This window comes from Crassostrea angulata, chromosome 5 (genome assembly GCF_025612915.1).
Source record: "Crassostrea angulata isolate pt1a10 chromosome 5, ASM2561291v2, whole genome shotgun sequence".
NCBI lineage: Eukaryota > Metazoa > Mollusca > Bivalvia > Ostreida > Ostreidae > Magallana > Magallana angulata.
This window is the reverse complement of record NC_069115.1, coordinates 3965415-3984953: the sequence shown is the minus strand read 5'-3', so window position 1 is coordinate 3984953 and position 19539 is coordinate 3965415. Positions and strand designations below refer to the sequence as shown.

At 37.0% G+C, this 19539-nt stretch overlaps 1 protein-coding gene across 7 annotated transcripts in view; it reads left to right on the top strand.

The window, feature by feature from the left end:
- LOC128183106 (DNA-directed RNA polymerase III subunit RPC2-like) overlaps window positions 1–19539 on the top strand; it is a 58367-nt gene that overhangs the window by 3342 nt on the left and 35486 nt on the right. For 3 of the 7 annotated variants that reach the window (XR_008243541.1, XM_052851982.1, XM_052851980.1), the window contains exons 2-17: window positions 1056–1145; window positions 1374–1438; window positions 1693–1768; window positions 2137–2237; window positions 2707–2922; window positions 5692–5773; window positions 6225–6374; window positions 7356–7472; window positions 7870–8055; window positions 8461–8574; window positions 9233–9343; window positions 9450–9539; window positions 10859–11021; window positions 11235–11388; window positions 11948–12022; window positions 14039–14137. Coding sequence is in view for 6 of the 7 variants with exons in the window: in XM_052851982.1 (XP_052707942.1) it covers window positions 1056–1145; window positions 1374–1438; window positions 1693–1768; window positions 2137–2237; window positions 2707–2922; window positions 5692–5773; window positions 6225–6374; window positions 7356–7472; window positions 7870–8055; window positions 8461–8574; window positions 9233–9343; window positions 9450–9539; window positions 10859–11021; window positions 11235–11388; window positions 11948–12022; window positions 14039–14137 (1889 nt within the window). In the remaining variant the exon portion in view is untranslated. Of the gene's footprint in view, window positions 1–1055; window positions 1146–1373; window positions 1439–1692; window positions 1769–2136; window positions 2238–2706; window positions 2923–5691; window positions 5774–6224; window positions 6375–7355; window positions 7473–7869; window positions 8056–8460; window positions 8575–9232; window positions 9344–9449; window positions 9540–10858; window positions 11022–11234; window positions 11389–11947; window positions 12023–14038; window positions 14138–14547; window positions 14676–15244; window positions 15331–15776; window positions 15901–16502; window positions 16662–16886; window positions 17017–18805; window positions 18817–19189; window positions 19201–19539 lie in introns of all 7 variants that reach the window. The other 4 variants (XM_052851978.1, XM_052851983.1, XM_052851981.1 and 1 more) reach the window with 3 other exon arrangements.

The following is a 19539-nucleotide window of genomic DNA, read 5'->3' as shown; positions in this document are numbered from 1 at the left end:
TGAGTAGTTGATGAAAAAAATGTACCTATATGCTCTCATAAATTTTGATCGCTTTACAAAGTGGGGGGGGGGGGGGGGCAGAACGAAAATATAGGGATTTGGAAGTTAACAACTTAACAGTATACCTCTACCAAATGTTTAGTTTTATATCTTGCGTAGAAATATCTTATTCTGGTAAAAAATAGTATTTCATGAAGGTACAATGTCAAAGATTACATGTATACAAAAAAAGTGTAAAATTCGAATACTTTACAATATTTATTTTTTGTTTTTCTACCGAGGGACCATATGGCACAATATCTTTTGAACGCCCATTGTTGCTCAGGTGAGCGATGTGGCCCCATGGGCCTCTTGTATATTACAGGCCTATATTTTAGTACATAATATACTCTGTCCCAAATTAATTATGCAGCACATATTTTCTTCAATTATTTGATACTTATAAATTATACCTCAGGGTTCAAATGATATTCATATAATAATAAGGAAATATTATAAGATTTCTATTTTGAAACGTGACTCCTTCTTACATGTCAGGTTTCAAAACTGTCATAGATAATGACTAAAAATAATATGTCTACTGCAATTTGCATTGCAAAGCGAGTACATAAAAGTACCCCAGATAATAACATCAAACAATTGTGCAAGTAGTCCCATTAGTACTTCTGAATGGAGACAAGACGTCAACATTTCCCATTGTAAATTTCTGTATGAAGTCTGTTTTAGTTCCTGTGCTTTGCAAATTTGATTTGAAATGCGATATATTTTGATATTAATAATTAATTATAATGTACCTGTTTGTACCAGATTATATAATCAAACTTAGATGTTAATACATATCCATGATATCTTAAAGTTAGGAATAGGACTGGGACGATACACTGTTTTCTGTATCGATATGTATCACATTGCATCATTTTGTCATGATTTCTGAAATATCACAATATTTTTTATTTTTATAATAAAGTTCATTTTCATGATTTTAATTGGTCTGGTATTGCCCTTCTTTCATAAAATATCAATTTATAAAAATAATATTTGATCATTGTGCACAGGAGAAATGGAAATTGCTGCCAGCTTTTCTGAAGGTGAAAGGACTCGTCAAGCAGCACATTGACTCCTTCAATTTCTTTATCAACGTAGAGGTATGGTTTAAAACTCTAAAGTTTGTCTTATTGCCATGTTGCTTTTAAGGGGGACAACTCTTGAAATGAATTGAAAAATTATCTCCCTTGAACGCATTGATGTGGAGTAGTAATAATGTTTTTGTTGATGAATGTTTGTTGTTCTGATTTATTGAGTGATTTTTTTTTCATTTAATGCATGTTGTTATATTTCTGCAATAAGTTTTTAAACATTTTTGTACTCAACAGATTAAAAATATCATGAAAGCTAACGACAAGATCCTCAGTGATGCAGACCCTAACTTTTATATGAAGTAAGTTGGATAATTAGTACAAAAACTCTGATAAATGTTTGTATATATATTTCACCTTGTAAACTTTCAATTAGTTGCATTCATAATTTTAGAAATGCAGTTGCATCTATCAAAAGTTGAAAATGTTTTAAAAGTTAAATTACGAACATATTAAGTAAAAACAAAATTTGAGTAAACACTGGTAAACATGGCGTTGTGAAGTGTTATACTCATCTACAATATTTACTGTGATAAAATTGTGTTTTTGCTTGTAGATATTTGAATATCTATGTTGGAATGCCCGATGTAGAGGAAGGGTTTAATATAACGAAGCCTATCTCTCCTCATGAAGTAAGTCTCTTGCTCTGTAACCATTGTTGATGATAACGTCGTAAAATCATACCCAGATTGTTAATTTTTCTTTGCATTATTTATCATATTTCTCTTTGTATCCAGTCTATTATTTCACCACCCATTTTATGTACTGTATGTTTTCTGACATTGCATTAAATGAATACGTTCATTTCAAATTTGTAAGTTAAAAAAACAAACTAAATTGAACATATACCATTTTGAGCTGATCAATTGCTTATGAGGAGGAATAGAAATTGAATTAAGTTTTTTATAACAGTATGTAAAACAAGCCTTCTGTGTTTCCTTATTGAAAATCTTTTAAGTTGATGTTCAGTATCAAGAGCCCAGCATTCTGTATATTTCAGTGTCGTTTACGAGACATGACCTACTCAGCACCTATTACCGTGGATATTGAGTACACTCGCGGAAACCAGAGAATCGTCCGCAATAATCTGCCAATTGGAAGGTTGTATAAATCAAACAGAAATATCCAGTGTAATATATGATAAACAGAAGTTTAAGAATTTTTATTTTGCATATGCTCTGTCTTTATATTTAAACATATAAAGGATAATTTTAATCAAATGACATTAACATACTCTAAAATACAAATTGAAAAATATTATACAACGAAATTCTTTTCAAAGTACAATTATTGTTCACTGAAATGAATAAACTAACTAAAACAAATGAAATGATATGTGTATCACAATGATAAGAATTATCTTGTTGTTCTAAGGTTTAGTTTTGTCAAATACCTTACTACTTTCTTGAAATTTTACAAATACAGTGACACCCCTCCCCCCTCCAAAACAATTAAAAACAAACAAAGATATCGTCAAGCTGAAATGAACTTGTACACATGTATAACTTTATATAACTATATTACTTGTATAATGTGCTCAAAGAAACAGCGTCGGAGAATCTTTTTTTAGGATGCCCATCATGTTACGCAGCTCAAACTGTGTCCTGAATGGGAAAAGTCCAGCGGAAATGGCAAAACTAAATGAATGTCCCATGGACCCAGGGGGTTACTTCATCACCCGGGGGACAGAAAAAGTCATCCTTATCCAGGAGCAGCTGTCTAAAAATAGAATGATAGTGGACACAGATACTGGACGGAACCGCTCTATAGAGTGCTCTGTAACTAGGTCAGTGTCTGATCCATAGCATTAACCAAAACTGGGTTAGTGAAGCTAGCTTATTTGTAGAAATTTCTCTTTATAGATCAATGTCTGTCCAATTTGCATAGCAGTCTAGTCTAGGTCAATAATTTTTGGGAAAAAGTATTCTGATTTTAGTAATATCAAATATAAAAACTTTTTATCTTGTATACAATCTCCCCCTAAAAAAAATTAGAATACTGATCATGCTGATAAAAATCCTTTTTCAATAAAAATATGTTTTTAGCTCACCTGAGTTAAAAGTTCAAGTGAGCTTTTCTGATCACTTTTTGTCCGGCATCTATCTGTCCATCCATCTTTCTGTCTGTAAACTTTTTACATTTTCGAATTCTTCTCCTAAACCACTGGGCAAATTTCAACCAAACTTGGCACAAAGTATCATTTGGTACAGGGAAGTCAAGTTTATTAAAACAAAGGGCCACGCCTTATTTTAAGGGGAAATAATTAGGATTTATTGAAAATTTTGGAGATATTTTTCAAAAATCTTCTTCTCAAAAACCATTCGGTTAAAAAAGCTGAAACTTGTGTGGAAGCATTCTCAGGTAGTGTAGATTCAAATATCATGATAAAATCATGGTCCTTGGGGGTAAAGTGGGGCCACAATGGGGGGGGGGGGTTAATTGTTACAAAGGAATCTATTGAGTTAATCTTTAAAAATCTTCTAGTCAAATACCATTATGCCAGAAAAACTGAAACTAATGTGGAAGCATCCTCAGATAGTGTAGATTCAATTTTGTTCAAATCATGGTCCCCGGGGGGTAAGGTCGGCCACAATAGGAGGTCCAAGTTTTACATAGGAATATAAGGAGAAATTTTATTTTAAATCTTCTACTCAGAACATGACTGGCCAGAAAAGCTGTAACTTATGTGAAATATCATCAGGTAGTTTAGATTCAAGTTTGGTCAAATTATGATCCCCGGGTGTAGGGTAGGGGCACAATGAGGAGGGGTTAAATCTCTTCAAAGAAATATATTGAGAAAAATCTTTTTCTAAAAAAAAACATTTCAGATCTTAGAAAAGGTGCAACAATAGTGAAAGCAACCTTAGTTAGTGTAGCTCCAAATTCATCAAAATAATATTTTTCAGGGTGGAGCCACATTTGGGGGGGGGGGGGGGTCCAATTTTACAAAGGAAAACATTTTAAATTCACCAAGACTCAAATGTTATAATATATGGTTTTACTTATATGCAGGGCTCTACATTAACTTTTTATCCTACTTGTCCATTCAGACAAGTGACCGAGACATTTACTTGTCCTAACTTCAATTTCACCTGCCCGAAAATTTTTCAACATTCAAGATCAAATATTGTCAACTTGAAAACTACAGTTCTGTATTACTAAAATAAAGTAATTAATTGATTATTCTAGCTAATTAATTGATTATTCTAGCTATAATTAATAACCTGACTTTTTAAAGGGAAACCTAAAGCATCATTCCTAAATGTAACATTAAATATGATTTGTCAGCTGTAGCTTTGTTACGGCAAATTACAAGACAATTTGAATTTAGCATCAGGTTTAAAAATACATGTAACTGTTAAATTGATTTCTCAGCTAAACATGGAAAGTCATCATAGTCTATTAATGATGAATGAAACCTAGAATAAATTACATTTCTTTCCATAATCCTTTGTCTTTGCCACCTTTTCTTCCTTAAGGTACCTCACTACACCCAGACTTACACTTTTTAAGACACTACGTCACAAGATGGCAATTTAAGTATTTTGTTAAACAATTTTTATCGTTCGATTCGGTTGTATATCATCGTAGCTCAGTGGCTAAAGTAATGGACTTCTGAACTACAGATCATGAGTTCAAATCCGCCTGAAGCTTTTGTTCTTGTTTACTGAATTAAATTTTTGAAAATGCAATTTTTCATCAAAAATTGCACATGTTTTGCCTGTTTGACTTAAATACTTCATATCCGTTATGATATCTATCATAATCAAGTAATTTTCTGCTGATTTGAGAAAATATTCAAGGTGTAGTGAGCCACCTTAACATGTGTGTTTGGTACTTTGTGAGATCAATATTGATCAAAGTTGTTTGAAATTAGTGAACTTCAACCCGATCAAGAGTTACTCAATTGCATTGCAATTTGATGTCGGGATCGAAATTCAAAGTAACTAATCGATAAACTTATAATTATAACGAGACTATGGATAAACTTATCACAAAACCTTTATTTCTTTTTTAAATGTTGGAGACTTTTTTAAATTAAAAATGCACTTGTCCAGTTGGTAAGTGGCCAGCAATATTCACTTGTCCGTATATTTTTTTAACTGGTACCGGACAAGCAGACAAGCGTTAATGTCGAGCCCTGATATGCAATCATTTTAACATGCATATATATTGTTGATTCTGAAAAATTGTTTAGACTTTAGCCCCTGGACAATTCTTGGGCTTTACAAGTTTGATGTAGGTTAATATCCCATCTGATTTAGATCTTCTTGAAAACTGTAATGCTCAATATGTGAAATGACTATACCTTGACAAAAAGAGATCAATGATTAACAGAATATCCAGGGAAAATATAGGATCTGTTAGACCACATTGTTCATATTTTTTTTTTTGTATAAGACTCGTAAAGTTGAATTTTTAACTAAGGTCTATTGTTGCTCAGGTGAGCAATGTGGCCCATGGGCCTCTTGTTTTCTTCACCGCTACATGTTTTAATCTGGTATAAAATATACATCATAAGTATCATGTCTATGAATGAATTTTGGTATTACAGTTCCACTCATGAACGCAAGAGTAAAACGTACGTCTCTACAAAACACGAGAAATTCTATCTAAGACACAACACGTTCACAGAGGTAAGAAGTTAAGCTGGTTGTCGATTTTGTCGGTGATGTCCTTAATTTGGATGCTTATTTGAGATTTGATATGATTCAGAGTCATATAGTGTCCAGTTTACACACTGACTTAATTTTTTATTTTTTAATCATTGAAATTATATTTACTTTCAATTGATTATCTTTCTCTGATTGAAAAGTCAAAATGCATCCTATTTTTTTTAGTAAAGACACTCATTTCCAAACTTCATGTACATGTACATGATTGTATATATTGCAAGGATTATAAAGCCTGCACACTTGTTTTTTGTATTTTTGGTGTGTTGGGGTTTTTTTGTTGAAAACTTTATTAAAAACATTTTTATGTTGATGGTTTTCAAAGAGATTAAATATTTTACAGTAAATGTCTTTCATAAAAGACACCCCTGTATTGATAGTTTTTCAGGAGTTTGATTTATTTGTTTATTTTTAGGACATTCCTGTAGCGATAGCCTTCAAGGCGATGGGGATGGAGTGTGACCAGGAGATTGTCCAGATGATTGGGAGTGAGGAGGAGATCCTGACATCCGTGGCACCCTGTCTGGAGGAGTGTCACCGCGCTCAGGTGTTCACTCAGCTACAGGTAAGATCCAGGTAACAGTGACAGGTGAGATTTAGATAACAGTGACAGGTGAGATCCAGGTAACAGTGATAGGGGAGATCCAGGTAACAGTGACAGGTGAGATCCAGGTAACAGTGATAGGGGAGATCCAGGTAACAGTGATAGGGGAGATCCAGGTAACAGCTACAGGTGAGACCTAGGTAACAGCTACAGGTGAGATCCAGGTAACAGTGATAGGGGAGATCCAGGTAACAGTGACAGGTGAGATCCAGGTAACAGTGACAGGTGAGATTTAGATAACAGTGACAGGTGAGATCCAGGTAACAGTGATAGGGGAGATCCAGGTAACAGTGACAGGTGAGATCCAGGTAACAGCTACAGGTGAGATTTAGATAACAGTGACAGGTGAGATCCAGGTAACAGTGATAGGGGAGATCCAGGTAACAGTGATAGGGGAGATTTAGATAACAGTGACAGCGAGATTCAGGTAACAGTGACAGGTGAGATCCAGGTAACAGTGACAGGTGAGATCCAGGTAACAGTGACAGGTGAGATTTAGATAACAGTGACAGGTGAGATTCAGGTAACAGTGACAGGTGAGATCCAGGTAACAGTGATAGGGGAGATCCGGGTAACAGTGACAGGTGAGATCCAGGTAACAGTGACAGGTGAGACCTAGGTAACAGCTACAGGTGAGACCTAGGTAACAGCTACAGGTGAGATCCAGGTAACAGTGATAGGGGAGATCCAGGTAACAGTGACAGGTGAGATCCAGGTAACAGTGATAGGGGAGATCCAGGTTACAGCTACAGGTGAGATGTAGGTAACAGTGACAGGTGAGATTCAGGTAACAGCTACAGGTGAGATGTAGGTAACAGTGACAGGTGAGATTCAGGTAACAGTGACAGGTGAGATCCAGGTTACAGCTACAGTACAGATGAGATCCATGTAAAAGTTATAAAAAGTTTAAACTTATAGATTAAATGACACACTGTTTTTCAGGCTCTGAAGTACATTGGACAGAGAGTAAGGCAGAGACGGGTATGGGGAGGGTCCAAGAAAACCAAAGTGGATGAAGCCAGAGAGGCTCTGCATGACATTGTCCTGGCACATGTACCAGTGAGTAGATAAGTCTAGAGGAGTCCTGTATGGCCTCAATCAATAGCAAATGTACTCCTTTAGTGACTACATGTCCTATAGCTAGCATGTACATAGTTTTATATATGTGTGTTGAGATTTTAAATCTATGTCGGTACATGCATATAAATAAGAACAATGACTTGCCTTCCATTATAAACTATGCTTATGCGCTGGCGTAAACTGAAACATAGACTGGTTCCCATCACACATTCTCGTGAGAAAACAAAAAAGAGTTCCACAATTATGCCCACATGTACACCATTATAAGCCAGAAATTAGTGTCAAATTAAGTCGGAGTTCATAAACATTATTCCACAGCTTATATTGATCACAAGGTACAACATGTTACTTAAAGATTTCTCTGCCTTGTAAACAGGTTGTAGAGTGGAACTTTAAGCTGAAGGCTGCATACCTTGCACTGATGGTCCGAAGGGTCATCCTGGCGAAAGGTGAACAGGTCAAAGGTGACGACAGAGATTACTATGGCAACAAGAGGCTGGAGTTGGCCGGACAGCTCCTCTCGCTGCTGTTTGAAGATCTCTTCAAGAAATTTAACTCAGAGGTGAAGACAAATAAAATATATTCTGTTTCAAATTTATGATACATAGATTGTACATGTACCGGTATGTATGAATTGTATAGATGTTTTTGTCTGACTCCTTACAATCATCCAACTCTTTCCATCTTGTTTGAATACATATTGGTTTATTTAATATGTAAATATACAATTATCTTAATGCCCTGTGAGTGCCCCTATTAATTGGTTAATAAATTGAATTTAATGGAAATGAATCGAAACGTTGTACAATATTGTACTCCTACTTAGTCAGTTTGGTAATGCTTTGAATACATCTCTGTAGGTCATGATGTTAGTTTCTAACTCTTTCCTCCTCTATGTTTTGATGTTAATTATCAGTGTAGTAGACTTTATTCCATACATTTCATCTTGTTGTTCTGTTATGACCAGCTGAAGAGGATAGCAGACATGACGATCCCCAAACCCCGAGCGGCTCAGTTTGACATCATCAAACACATGCGACAGGACCAGATCACTAACGGCCTGGTCAATGCCATTTCTACAGTGAGTCACTAATAAAGATAGAGATGTATTAATGTTAACACTATCTCTACTGTAAGTGTCAATCATTGTTGGGAGAAGTATTGTTGACCCAATCTCTACAGTTGGATGCGATGAGAGTAATGTCAATACTAATGTCACCACCATCTCCACTGTCAGTGTCAGTGAAGCCAGGAACTTAATAAGATCAATGCCATCTCCACAGTAAGTGTGAATCAAGTCACATACTTAGTAATGTCAATGCCATTTCGACAGTAAGTGATTATTTAGGATCAGTGACATCTCTACACTAATTCACTTAAAGTAAACTGAATGAATGTTTATGCCATCTCTGCAGTGATCAATTTAGTCAGGGAGGCAGTAATGTTATAACTTTAATCTACAGTAAGTGGTTGTGGTGAGTCACTAAAAGAATGGTAAAGTGGTTGATTTCATAAAGTTATTATTACTTTTACTTTTAGGAAGTAATAACACCTTGCTAACACTTGTAATTGATTAACGATTATTGATTAACCTCATTGCTTTGTTTTATGACCTAGTCATAGTATTATATTACGGTATTGAATGTTATACACCATGTAAAGGTACATATGCTGTGCTAAATGACTACAGTATATGCAATGTTTAAGCTATGTACATTGCTTTGCTAATTCTGTTGTAGGGGAACTGGTCCATCAAGAGATTCAAGATGGAGAGAGCTGGAGTGACTCAGGTGCTGTCTCGTCTCTCCTTTATCTCGGCCCTGGGGATGATGACTCGCATATCCAGCCAGGTTAGTATGGCTCATCTCATCTCAGCATTAGATAGTAAGAGTATCCCATGTTATCTTGGTTCCATCTTGATGCAGTTGTTGATATTGATCTATTTTTATGTGACAGTTTGAGAAGACAAGGAAAGTGAGTGGTCCCAGGTCTCTACAACCGTCACAGTGGGGGATGCTGTGTCCCTCAGATACGCCAGAAGGGGAGGTAACTGCGTTTTAGTATTGTTTTCGTTTTTCAATCAGTAAGAAATCAACTGATCATTAACAGTAGACAGTATTAAACATTTTTAATGAAAAATAAGGTAAATGCAAATATTTTGAGGCATCTTTGAATTGGTCTTATTCTGATTCATATATGAAATATGAAATTTCTAACATTAAAGAAATCGGAGCAACATGATTGAAATTGCCTTAAATCAATATTGTAAATATTTCAGGAAAAAGTTCTGACATGTATATTTTACAGCGAATTACAGAATACCGGTAGAGTTTTCAATAGCTTGTTGGATTGCTCAATAGGGTATTCAATTTGGTCAGCAAGGTATCACATTAGGTTTAAATCTAGGTCATGTGATTATTCAGGTATGACAGCGATAAAGTGAGTTAATCTAGTAAACATTAAACAGGGTTGTCTCTAAGACCCGGGAGGCGGGGAATTTCCCCGCCAATAATGCCTTAATTACCCGGCTATTATTGCATTTCAAACACAATGTAGCTATAGGCAAGACCCCCAGACCCCCTGCTACTTTTTCATTTCCTCCTTCTACTTCAATTTTTAGAGACAACCCTGCATTTGCACAATTGGGCCTTTTTTGTTTCTCCCTGTTGTCCTACATTACTGCTATAAAAGTCTGAACTAATTAGCAGTCACAGCACAAAAATACTCTTAGTGCTAGCGCTGTATGTTGCACCAGGAATTGGGGAACCAAAATGTCTAATGATTTTTTGCAGGAAAAAAATATCTCCGTAACTCTTAAAGTTATGCTTTTCTCTTTTGTTTGTTTCTTCAGAAATGTCTTTTGAATTACATTTTTTGAAAAACAAAATTCAAATTACTCCAAGCAGAATTGATGCTCTATAGAATCCAGTGCTGTTCAGGTGAACATCCTTTTTAAAGGTCTATAAATAGAATAGCTAACAATAGGAGAGAGTGTTCTAGAGGTTTACTTTGTGCCAAATGAATTGGTTGAGTGCAAAATAACAATCTACACTTGGGTAACCACAGGACCTAGATTTAAACCTGATGTGATACCTTGCTGACCAAATTGAATACCCTATTGAGCAATCCAACAAGCTATTGAAAACTCTACCGGTATTCTGTAATTCGCTGTAGTACTCTGAGAATGATAGGTTATCTGTTAGTCAGATAATATTTTTATTTTTACAATTCATATTCAACATCATATAAAATTAATTGAATTTATTGTGTACTGGTGATCATAGTGTGTTGCTTGGCAGTTCATTGTTTAGCTAATAAGAGATTTGATTGGTTGACTGAGCTGATTTGATTGATTGACTTTCTAGGCATGTGGATTGGTTAAAAACCTGGCTCTGATGACTCACATCACCACAGACATGGAGGAGGACCCCATCATCCGCCTGGCCTTCAATCTGGGGGTGGAAGACATCCAGCTGCTCAGTGGGGAGGAGATGACCAGCTCCAGGGTCTATCTGGTCTTCCTTAATGGTAAGTAAGGGGGCTTCAAAAGGTTGCTATTCTATAACACTATTCAAAATTTTCTAAGGATACAATACATGCATGTTAGCTAAATGAATTTAAGTTTATTCAGTTAAAATTCTGGCCAAGATTAAAACTAAGACAAAGTATAATTACCAGTAAAGGAATTATTCTGCCGTTTGGGGTTTGGTATTGTAATTGCACCTATTCACAATTGGACAGGTAACATTTTGGGGGTGATCCGTGACCACAAGAAACTTGTACGGACTTTCCGGTTGATGCGACGGTCGGGGTACATCAGTGAGTTTGTGTCTGTGTGCACCAACCACACCCACAAATGTGTCTACATCTCTACAGACGGAGGAAGATTGTGTAGGTAAGTTACCCAGGTGTGTATACATCTCTACAGACAGGAAGATTATGTAGGTAACTAAGTTACACAGGTGTTTCTATATCTCCACTGATGGAGGAAGATAATGTAGGTAAGTTACACAGGTGTGTCTACATCTCCACAGACGGAGGAAGATTGTGTAGGTAAGTTACACAGGTGTGTATACATCTCAACTGATGAAGGAAGATTGTGTAGGTAAGTTACACAGGTGTGTCTACATCTCTACAGACAGAGGAAGATTGTGTAGGTAAGTTACACAGGTGTGTCTACATCTCAAATGATGAAGGAAGATTGTGTAGGCACATGTAAGTTACACAGGTGTGTCTACATCTCCAATGATGGAGGAAGATTGTGCAGGTAAGTTACACAGGTGTGTGAAGTATGTAGACAAAGCTTTCAAATTAGTGAACAAGTGTCAAAGCAAGTCAGATCAAGTTTTCTAAAGCTGCTAATTTTTTATGGATATTTACATTAATATGTTCATTCATTCTTTGAAATTTGTTTGAAAGAGATCAATTAAAATACAATTTACAATATTTTGTAGGCCTTATATCATTGTACAGAAGGGACAGCCTCTTGTTAAACAGAGACACATAGAGGAGCTGACTCAGGGGTTCAGGTGAGGCTGGATTTTCATAGGACATTTAATTTGTGCTTGATTAGGTACATGTATATCAAGACTAATGTAGGACTGAGTTATATGTACTGCTAGTGTAATAGACTAATGTAGGACTGAGTTATATGTACTGCTAGTGTAAACAAAGAGGAGGAAGTCCACAACTAGTCTCGAACTCGGGACCCCTCAGTTTAAAAACCAACGCTCTACCGACTAGTGCTGAAACGAATGTTTTGAATATTTGCGAATGAATAGTAAATTTCTAATATTCGTGTCATTTCGTTACGATGGAAAAGAAGTTAGATTTGGGAGCATTTTAGTCTAAATGAAAGTAAAGACAAAGCCATTTGCAAACTCTGATCTATGACTGCCATACTTGTTTACATTGAAAGTAAAAGCAGGTACGGTTTACATTGTACAGAGACAAACATTCTGGATTTTTCGATTCATATTAGGTGATGAAGAAATATTTTGGTAAAATGTTTGAACAAGTGCGAGTGTTAATTAAGATTGAAAGGTACATTGTAGGATTTTTTAAAAAGATGTACGATATAATTTGTTCTTTAATTTTAAATATTCAGGACATTTTCCGGAATTAAGGTTGTTATTGGGTTTTTTAAATACTATGATATCGAACATGGCGGAAATATTTGGACTGACTTACGAAGTTATCAATCGGTCTCATACAGGAGTCAGGGCCAGGCACGTAGCATCGTTTTTGAAAGTGGGGGGGGGGCAGACCCATCCAAAAAATCTTGACAAGCAAAAAAGGGAAATTTAAAGTTTCCCAAAAATCTTCAAAATCCTAATCCGTGGGGGGGGGGGGGGGGGGGGGGGGGGGGGGGGTTAAACTCAACTATACTTCCAAAAAAAATTCTTCCCTACCAAAATTTCTTTCCCTCCAAATCATGAAATTCCTAATCCGGGGGGGGGGGGGGGGGGGGGGGGGGGGGGGGGGGGACTTCAATTTGACAACTCATTTCCTAATTTTCATACCAATTTTTTACTAACTTCCAAAAAAGTGGGGGGGCCAACTCCATTATAATTCATTTTTTTATATGTAAATTTTTAAAAAAATTTGTTGCTGCGAGAAAAAGTGGGGTGGCCAGGCCCCCCCCTGGCCCCCCCCCCCCCCTGATGCTACGTGCCTGAGGGCTGCAGTATTTTATTAAAAGATTGAAGTAAAAAAAACTTTTGATTGTAGTTGATGGAGAATAATGAAAAATTATATCATATAAACATTATTTGCATACAAAGTAAATGCATGTACCTATAATTCTATGGATACTCATAATGTCAACTTCAAACTGACTTGTTTAAGCAGTTTACACATACAATCACACAGTAATATAAACTATCAAACATGCTTAATACCTTGTAGATGACGTCTACGAATATTCGAATACAAATCTAATAACACGAACGAATATTGGAATATTGATTTATGGTATTCGTTTCAGCACTACTACCGACTGAGCTAAAGGGTTAACCCACTAGCTAGTGCTAGTAGGAGCATGGCAGTACTGAGCCTTTACTGTGGTTTCATTAATATTCAAGGGTATCAATTTTCGTGGATGAAGTGAAAATCACAGTTTCAAGGATACGTAAATTCGTGGCCAATGACCCTATCAATACAAAATGTTAATAGAAATTGCACTTCAATGAACACTTAATTTTGTGGATCAACTTAATAACAAAATCCATGAAAATTGGTATTCAACGAATATTTATGAAACCACAGTATATACACACTATTACACTAGGAAGGATTTAGATTTGGATTATCATCATAAATAAATGATATACCGGTACTTTGCATAAAGAACTATTTTGATTTCATCAATAATGGGTTCAGCAATAATTTTTGGGGTATTGAAGTACTGGTATGTGCATGACGTGACTTTTGATGTTATTGAGAGGACCTTTGTCCACATATTTATATATTGTCAAACAGTAAATTTTAAATTCAGGATTCACAGGATGGCTTGCTTTATAATGTTCTCTTTTCTTGGATTGCAGAAGTTTTGATGACTTCCTGAAGGAGGGACTGGTGGAATACCTGGACGTGAATGAGGAGAACGACTGTATGATCTCACTGTACGAGTCAGGAATCACCAGGTAAGACAGGGAGTCCTCAAACTCGGTCATCCTACAACTCATGACATCCTCAAACTCAGGACATCCTACAACTCATGACATCCTCAAACTTAGGACATCCTACAACTCATGACATCCTCAAACTTAGGACATCCTACAACTCATGACATTCTCACACTCAGGACATCCTACAACTCATGACATCCTCACACTCAGGACATCCTACAACTCATGACATCCTCACACTCAGGACATCCTACAACTCATGACATCCTCACACTCAGGACATCCTACAACTCATGACATCCTCACACTCAGGACATCCTACAACTCAATGACATGATTAACTATAATCATCCCAAAGATCTTTTCAACGTAAGCCTCTAATTGATTATGAGAGCTCACATATATTCTGTCTTTTTTTTATAAAGGGAAACAACTCATCTGGAGATCGAACCGTTCACCATTCTGGGAGTCTGTGCGGGATTGATTCCCTACCCCCATCACAACCAGTCCCCCAGGAACACCTACCAGTGTGCCATGGGCAAGCAAGCGATGGGTGAGGGGTCAAACAGGAGTCTATAGCTCCTTCTTTTATTTATACTAGTCGTCCAGACACTCTCATTGGCCCCATGAAGTCTATCATCAGTAAAATAATTCCAGAAATACTCATGGCAGCCCTCACCTTCCTTTCTATATAATGATGTCTTATTAATACTGTACCATCCTTGATCTTAATTTTCCCTTCAACTTTTTGTTTCATCTATAATATTTTTCCAAAAAGGATGTTTTCATTTCTTTAGAAATATTTGCATTAATGAAAATTAATTTTAAAAAAAAATTATTTATTGTTTAAATTAAACTTTAATCCATTGTGCAAGGAGATTCAGTATTCCAAATATGAACTTGTGTTAATTATATGGACATACAGGTACACATGTACCATTGCGATAACATAGACACTTTGACATACAAGTATTTGTTGTTTTATGTTATCTAATAAGTACATGTATGTACATACATGTAAATTGATACACAGGTACCATTGGATATAACCAGAGGAATCGTATAGACACACATGATGTACTTGTTGTTTTATATATCTAGTATATATATATATATATACAGGTACCATTGGATATAACCAGAGGAATCGTATAGACACTTTGATGTACTTGTTGTGCTACCCACAGGCACCTCTAGTCAAATCTAAGGTAAGTCAAATTATCCAAAACAGCTGATTTACATGTGTCTCTTCAATAGACAGGGTATGCTATTGCTCTGCAAATGTAGTTTTGGTTAGACCTCAGTAAAATACAATTTATTATATCAAACCAATTAAAAAATAAAAAACTAATTTCGAGAAAGAATGTAGGTTGGTCATGACAAATGAACTTGAAGGTAGAAAAGTCAAGTCACTATATTATATATTAACTAATTTCTTGACAATTGTCAGACTTCAACATGATTGACCTCTACTGATGTTTGGTCAGAGGTCATTTGAAGCTTACGAAATAAATGAAAATTTAGAAAAACATCTACCAGTACTAAATGAAACCACATTTTATGCCCTAAAAGAGAATTTTTTCTCATTGTTTTGATTACTGAGTTTACTGATTCTTATAAACCACAGTTTGTCACTCCTTCTCATGGTTTTCAGACAATTGAGCTTATCCACTTTGACAAGTTACCGGCCGGACAAAATGCCACCGTTGCAGTGATGAGTTTCAGCGGCTACGACATTGAGGACGCCCTTGTCCTGAACAAAGCTTCTCTTGATAGAGGTCAGTTTATCAATCACTTCTGTGCTAACTCAGATACTAGCAGGAAAAGTGATCTTTTTTCTTGATATTTTTTTCAGACCTTAGCATTATTAATAATAAAATATGTATCTTTGTTTTGATGTTAAGAAATGTAGCGGTTACTAGTGGTGTATCATTTTGTTGATGTTAAGAAATGTAGCGGTTACTAGTGGTGTATCATTTTGTTGATGTTAAGAAATGTAGCGGTTACTAGTGGTGTATCATTTTGTTGATGTTAAGAAATGTAGCGGTTAATTGTGGTGTATAATTTTGTTGATGTTAAGAAATGTAGCGGTTAATTGTGGTGTATCATTTTGTTGATGTTAAGAATTATAGTGGTTACTTGCGATGTAATGATTAATGATGATTAATTGCATAGATTGTATTATATATGGCAGTTATTTGTGGTATACATGTGGTTTCTGTGTCTGCTGTTTGGGCGGTGTCTGGTGTACAGACAATGAAATTTGTCTCATCTCAGTCTGTATTTTGGGGGGGGGGGGGGGGGGGCTGTGCACCAGTGCATTGATGTTTTGATATGCAGTGTCTCCTTGAGGCGTATAATAATGTGGTTTCTGTTTCAGGTTTTGGGCGGTGTCTAGTGTACAGGAAGCAAGCCTGCACCCTGAAGCGCTACACCAACCAGAGCTTTGACAAGGTGATGGGACCGATGGTGGATGCCAGCACCCACAAACCTATCTGGAAACACGAGGCTCTTGACTCCGACGGAATCTGCTCGCCAGGTCAGGATTTATATTGAATAAATTTGGTTCATTTTGTGATGATCTGATTTTGGGGGGGGGTTTTTCATAGTTACTTCCACATCTTTATTAAATATCAAATTCTGGATTTACAGTACTGTAAGAAAAGGAATTAAATGTAGAATGGTACCTTATAAGATATCATATGATAATAATATTTGAATGAGATCACTAATTAAAAATAATGTTATGAGATTGTTTGACCAGGGGAGAGAATGGAAAACCGGCAGGTGCTTGTCAACAAATGGATGCCCACTGTGACAATGAATCCAATCCAACAGTCGCCCACAACTCAGGGACCTCCACAGGGGCCAGAGTATAGGGAGGTCCCCATAACGTAAGTAATAACATCACTTCTATATATAACCCCAGGGGCCAGAGTATAGGGAGGTCCCCATAACGTAAGTAATAACATCACTTCTATATATAACCCTAGGGGCCAGAGTATAGGAAGGTCCCCATAACGTAAGTAATAACATTCCTTCTATATATAACCCCAGGGGCCAGAGTATAGGAAGGTCCCCATAACGTAAGTAATAACATTCCTTCTATATATAACCCCAGGGGCCAGAGTATAGGAAGGTCCCCATAACGTAAGTAATAACATTCCTTCTATATATAACCCCAGGGGCTGGAGTATAGGGAGGTTCCCACAACGTAAGTAATAACATCACTTCTATATATAACCCCAGGGGCCGGAGTATAGGGAGGTCCCCATAACGTAAGTAATCACAGCACTTCTATATAAATAACCCCAGGGGCCAGAGTATAGGAAGGTCCCCATCACGTAAGTAATAACATCACTTCTATATATAACCCCAGGGGCCATAGTATAGGGAGGTCCCCATAACATAAGTAATAACATCACTTCTATATATAACCCCAGGGACCGTAGCATAGGGAGCTCCCCATCACGTAAGTAATAACATCACTTCTATATATAACCCCAGGGGCGGTAGTATAGGGAGGTCCCCATAACGTAAGTAATAACATCACTTCTATATATAACCCCAGGGGCGGTAGCATAGGGAGGTCCCCATAACGTAAGTAATATAACATCACTTCTATATATAACCCCAGGGGCCAGAGTATAGGGAGGTTCCCATAACGTAAGTAATAACATCACTTCTATATATAACCCCAGGGGCCGGAATATAGGGAGGTCCACATAACGTAAGTAATAACATCACTTCTATATATAACCCCAGGGGCCGTAGTATAGGGAGGTCCCCATAACGTAAGTAATAACATCACTTCTATATATAACCCCAGGGGCGGTAGTATAGGGAGGTCCCCATAACGTAAGTAATAACATCACTTCTATATATAACCCCAGGGGCCAGAGTATAGGAAGGTCCCTATAACGTAAGTAATAACATTCCTTCTATATATAACCCCAGGGGCCAGAGTATAGGAAGGTCCCCATCACGTAAGTAATAACATCACTTCTATATATAACCCCAGGGACCAGAGTATAGGGAGGTTCCCATAACGTAAGTAATAGCATCACTTCTATATATAACCCCAGGGGCCGGAGTAAAGGGAGGTCCCCATAACGTAAGTAATCACATCACTTCTATATACAACCCCAGGGGCCAGAGTATAGGGAGGTCCCCATAACGTAAGTAATAACATTCCTTCTATATATAACCCCAGGGGCTGGAGTATAGGGAGGTTCCCACAACGTAAGTAATAACATCACTTCTATATATAACCCCAGGGGCCGGAGTATAGGGAGGTCCCCATAACGTAAGTAATCACAGCACTTCTATATAAATAACCCCAGGGGCCAGAGTATAGGAAGGTCCCCATCACGTAAGTAATAACATCACTTCTATATATAACCCCAGGGGCCATAGTATAGGGAGGTCCCCATAACATAAGTAATAACATCACTTCTATATATAACCCCAGGGACCGTAGCATAGGGAGCTCCCCATCACGTAAGTAATAACATCACTTCTATATATAACCCCAGGGGCGGTAGTATAGGGAGGTCCCCATAACGTAAGTAATAACATCACTTCTATATATAACCCCAGGGGCGGTAGCATAGGGAGGTCCCCATAACGTAAGTAATATAACATCACTTCTATATATAACCCCAGGGGCCAGAGTATAGGGAGGTTCCCATAACGTAAGTAATAACATCACTTCTATATATAACCCCAGGGGCCGGAATATAGGGAGGTCCACATAACGTAAGTAATAACATCACTTCTATATATAACCCCAGGGGCCGTAGTATAGGGAGGTCCCCATAACGTAAGTAATAACATCACTTCTATATATAACCCCAGGGGCGGTAGTATAGGGAGGTCCCCATAACGTAAGTAATAACATCACTTCTATATATAACCCCAGGGGCCAGAGTATAGGAAGGTCCCTATAATGTAAGTAATAACATTCCTTCTATATATAACCCCAGGGGCCAGAGTATAGGAAGGTCCCCATCACGTAAGTAATAACATCACTTCTATATATAACCCCAGGGACCAGAGTATAGGGAGGTTCCCATAACGTAAGTAATAGCATCACTTCTATATATAACCCCAGGGGCCGGAGTAAAGGGAGGTCCCCATAACGTAAGTAATCACATCACTTCTATATACAACCCCAGGGGCCAGAGTATAGGGAGGTCCCCATAACGTAAGTAATAACATCACTTTTATAACCCCAGGGGCCAGAGTATAGGGTGGTCCCCATAACGTAAGTAATAACATCACTTCTATATATAACCCCAGGGGCCAGAGTATATAGGGAGGTCCCCATCACGTAAGTCATAACATCCCTTCTATATCACCCCTGCGAATGTTATTGTCATTTAAATTTTAGACCACGTGGTTTTATTTGACCCTTT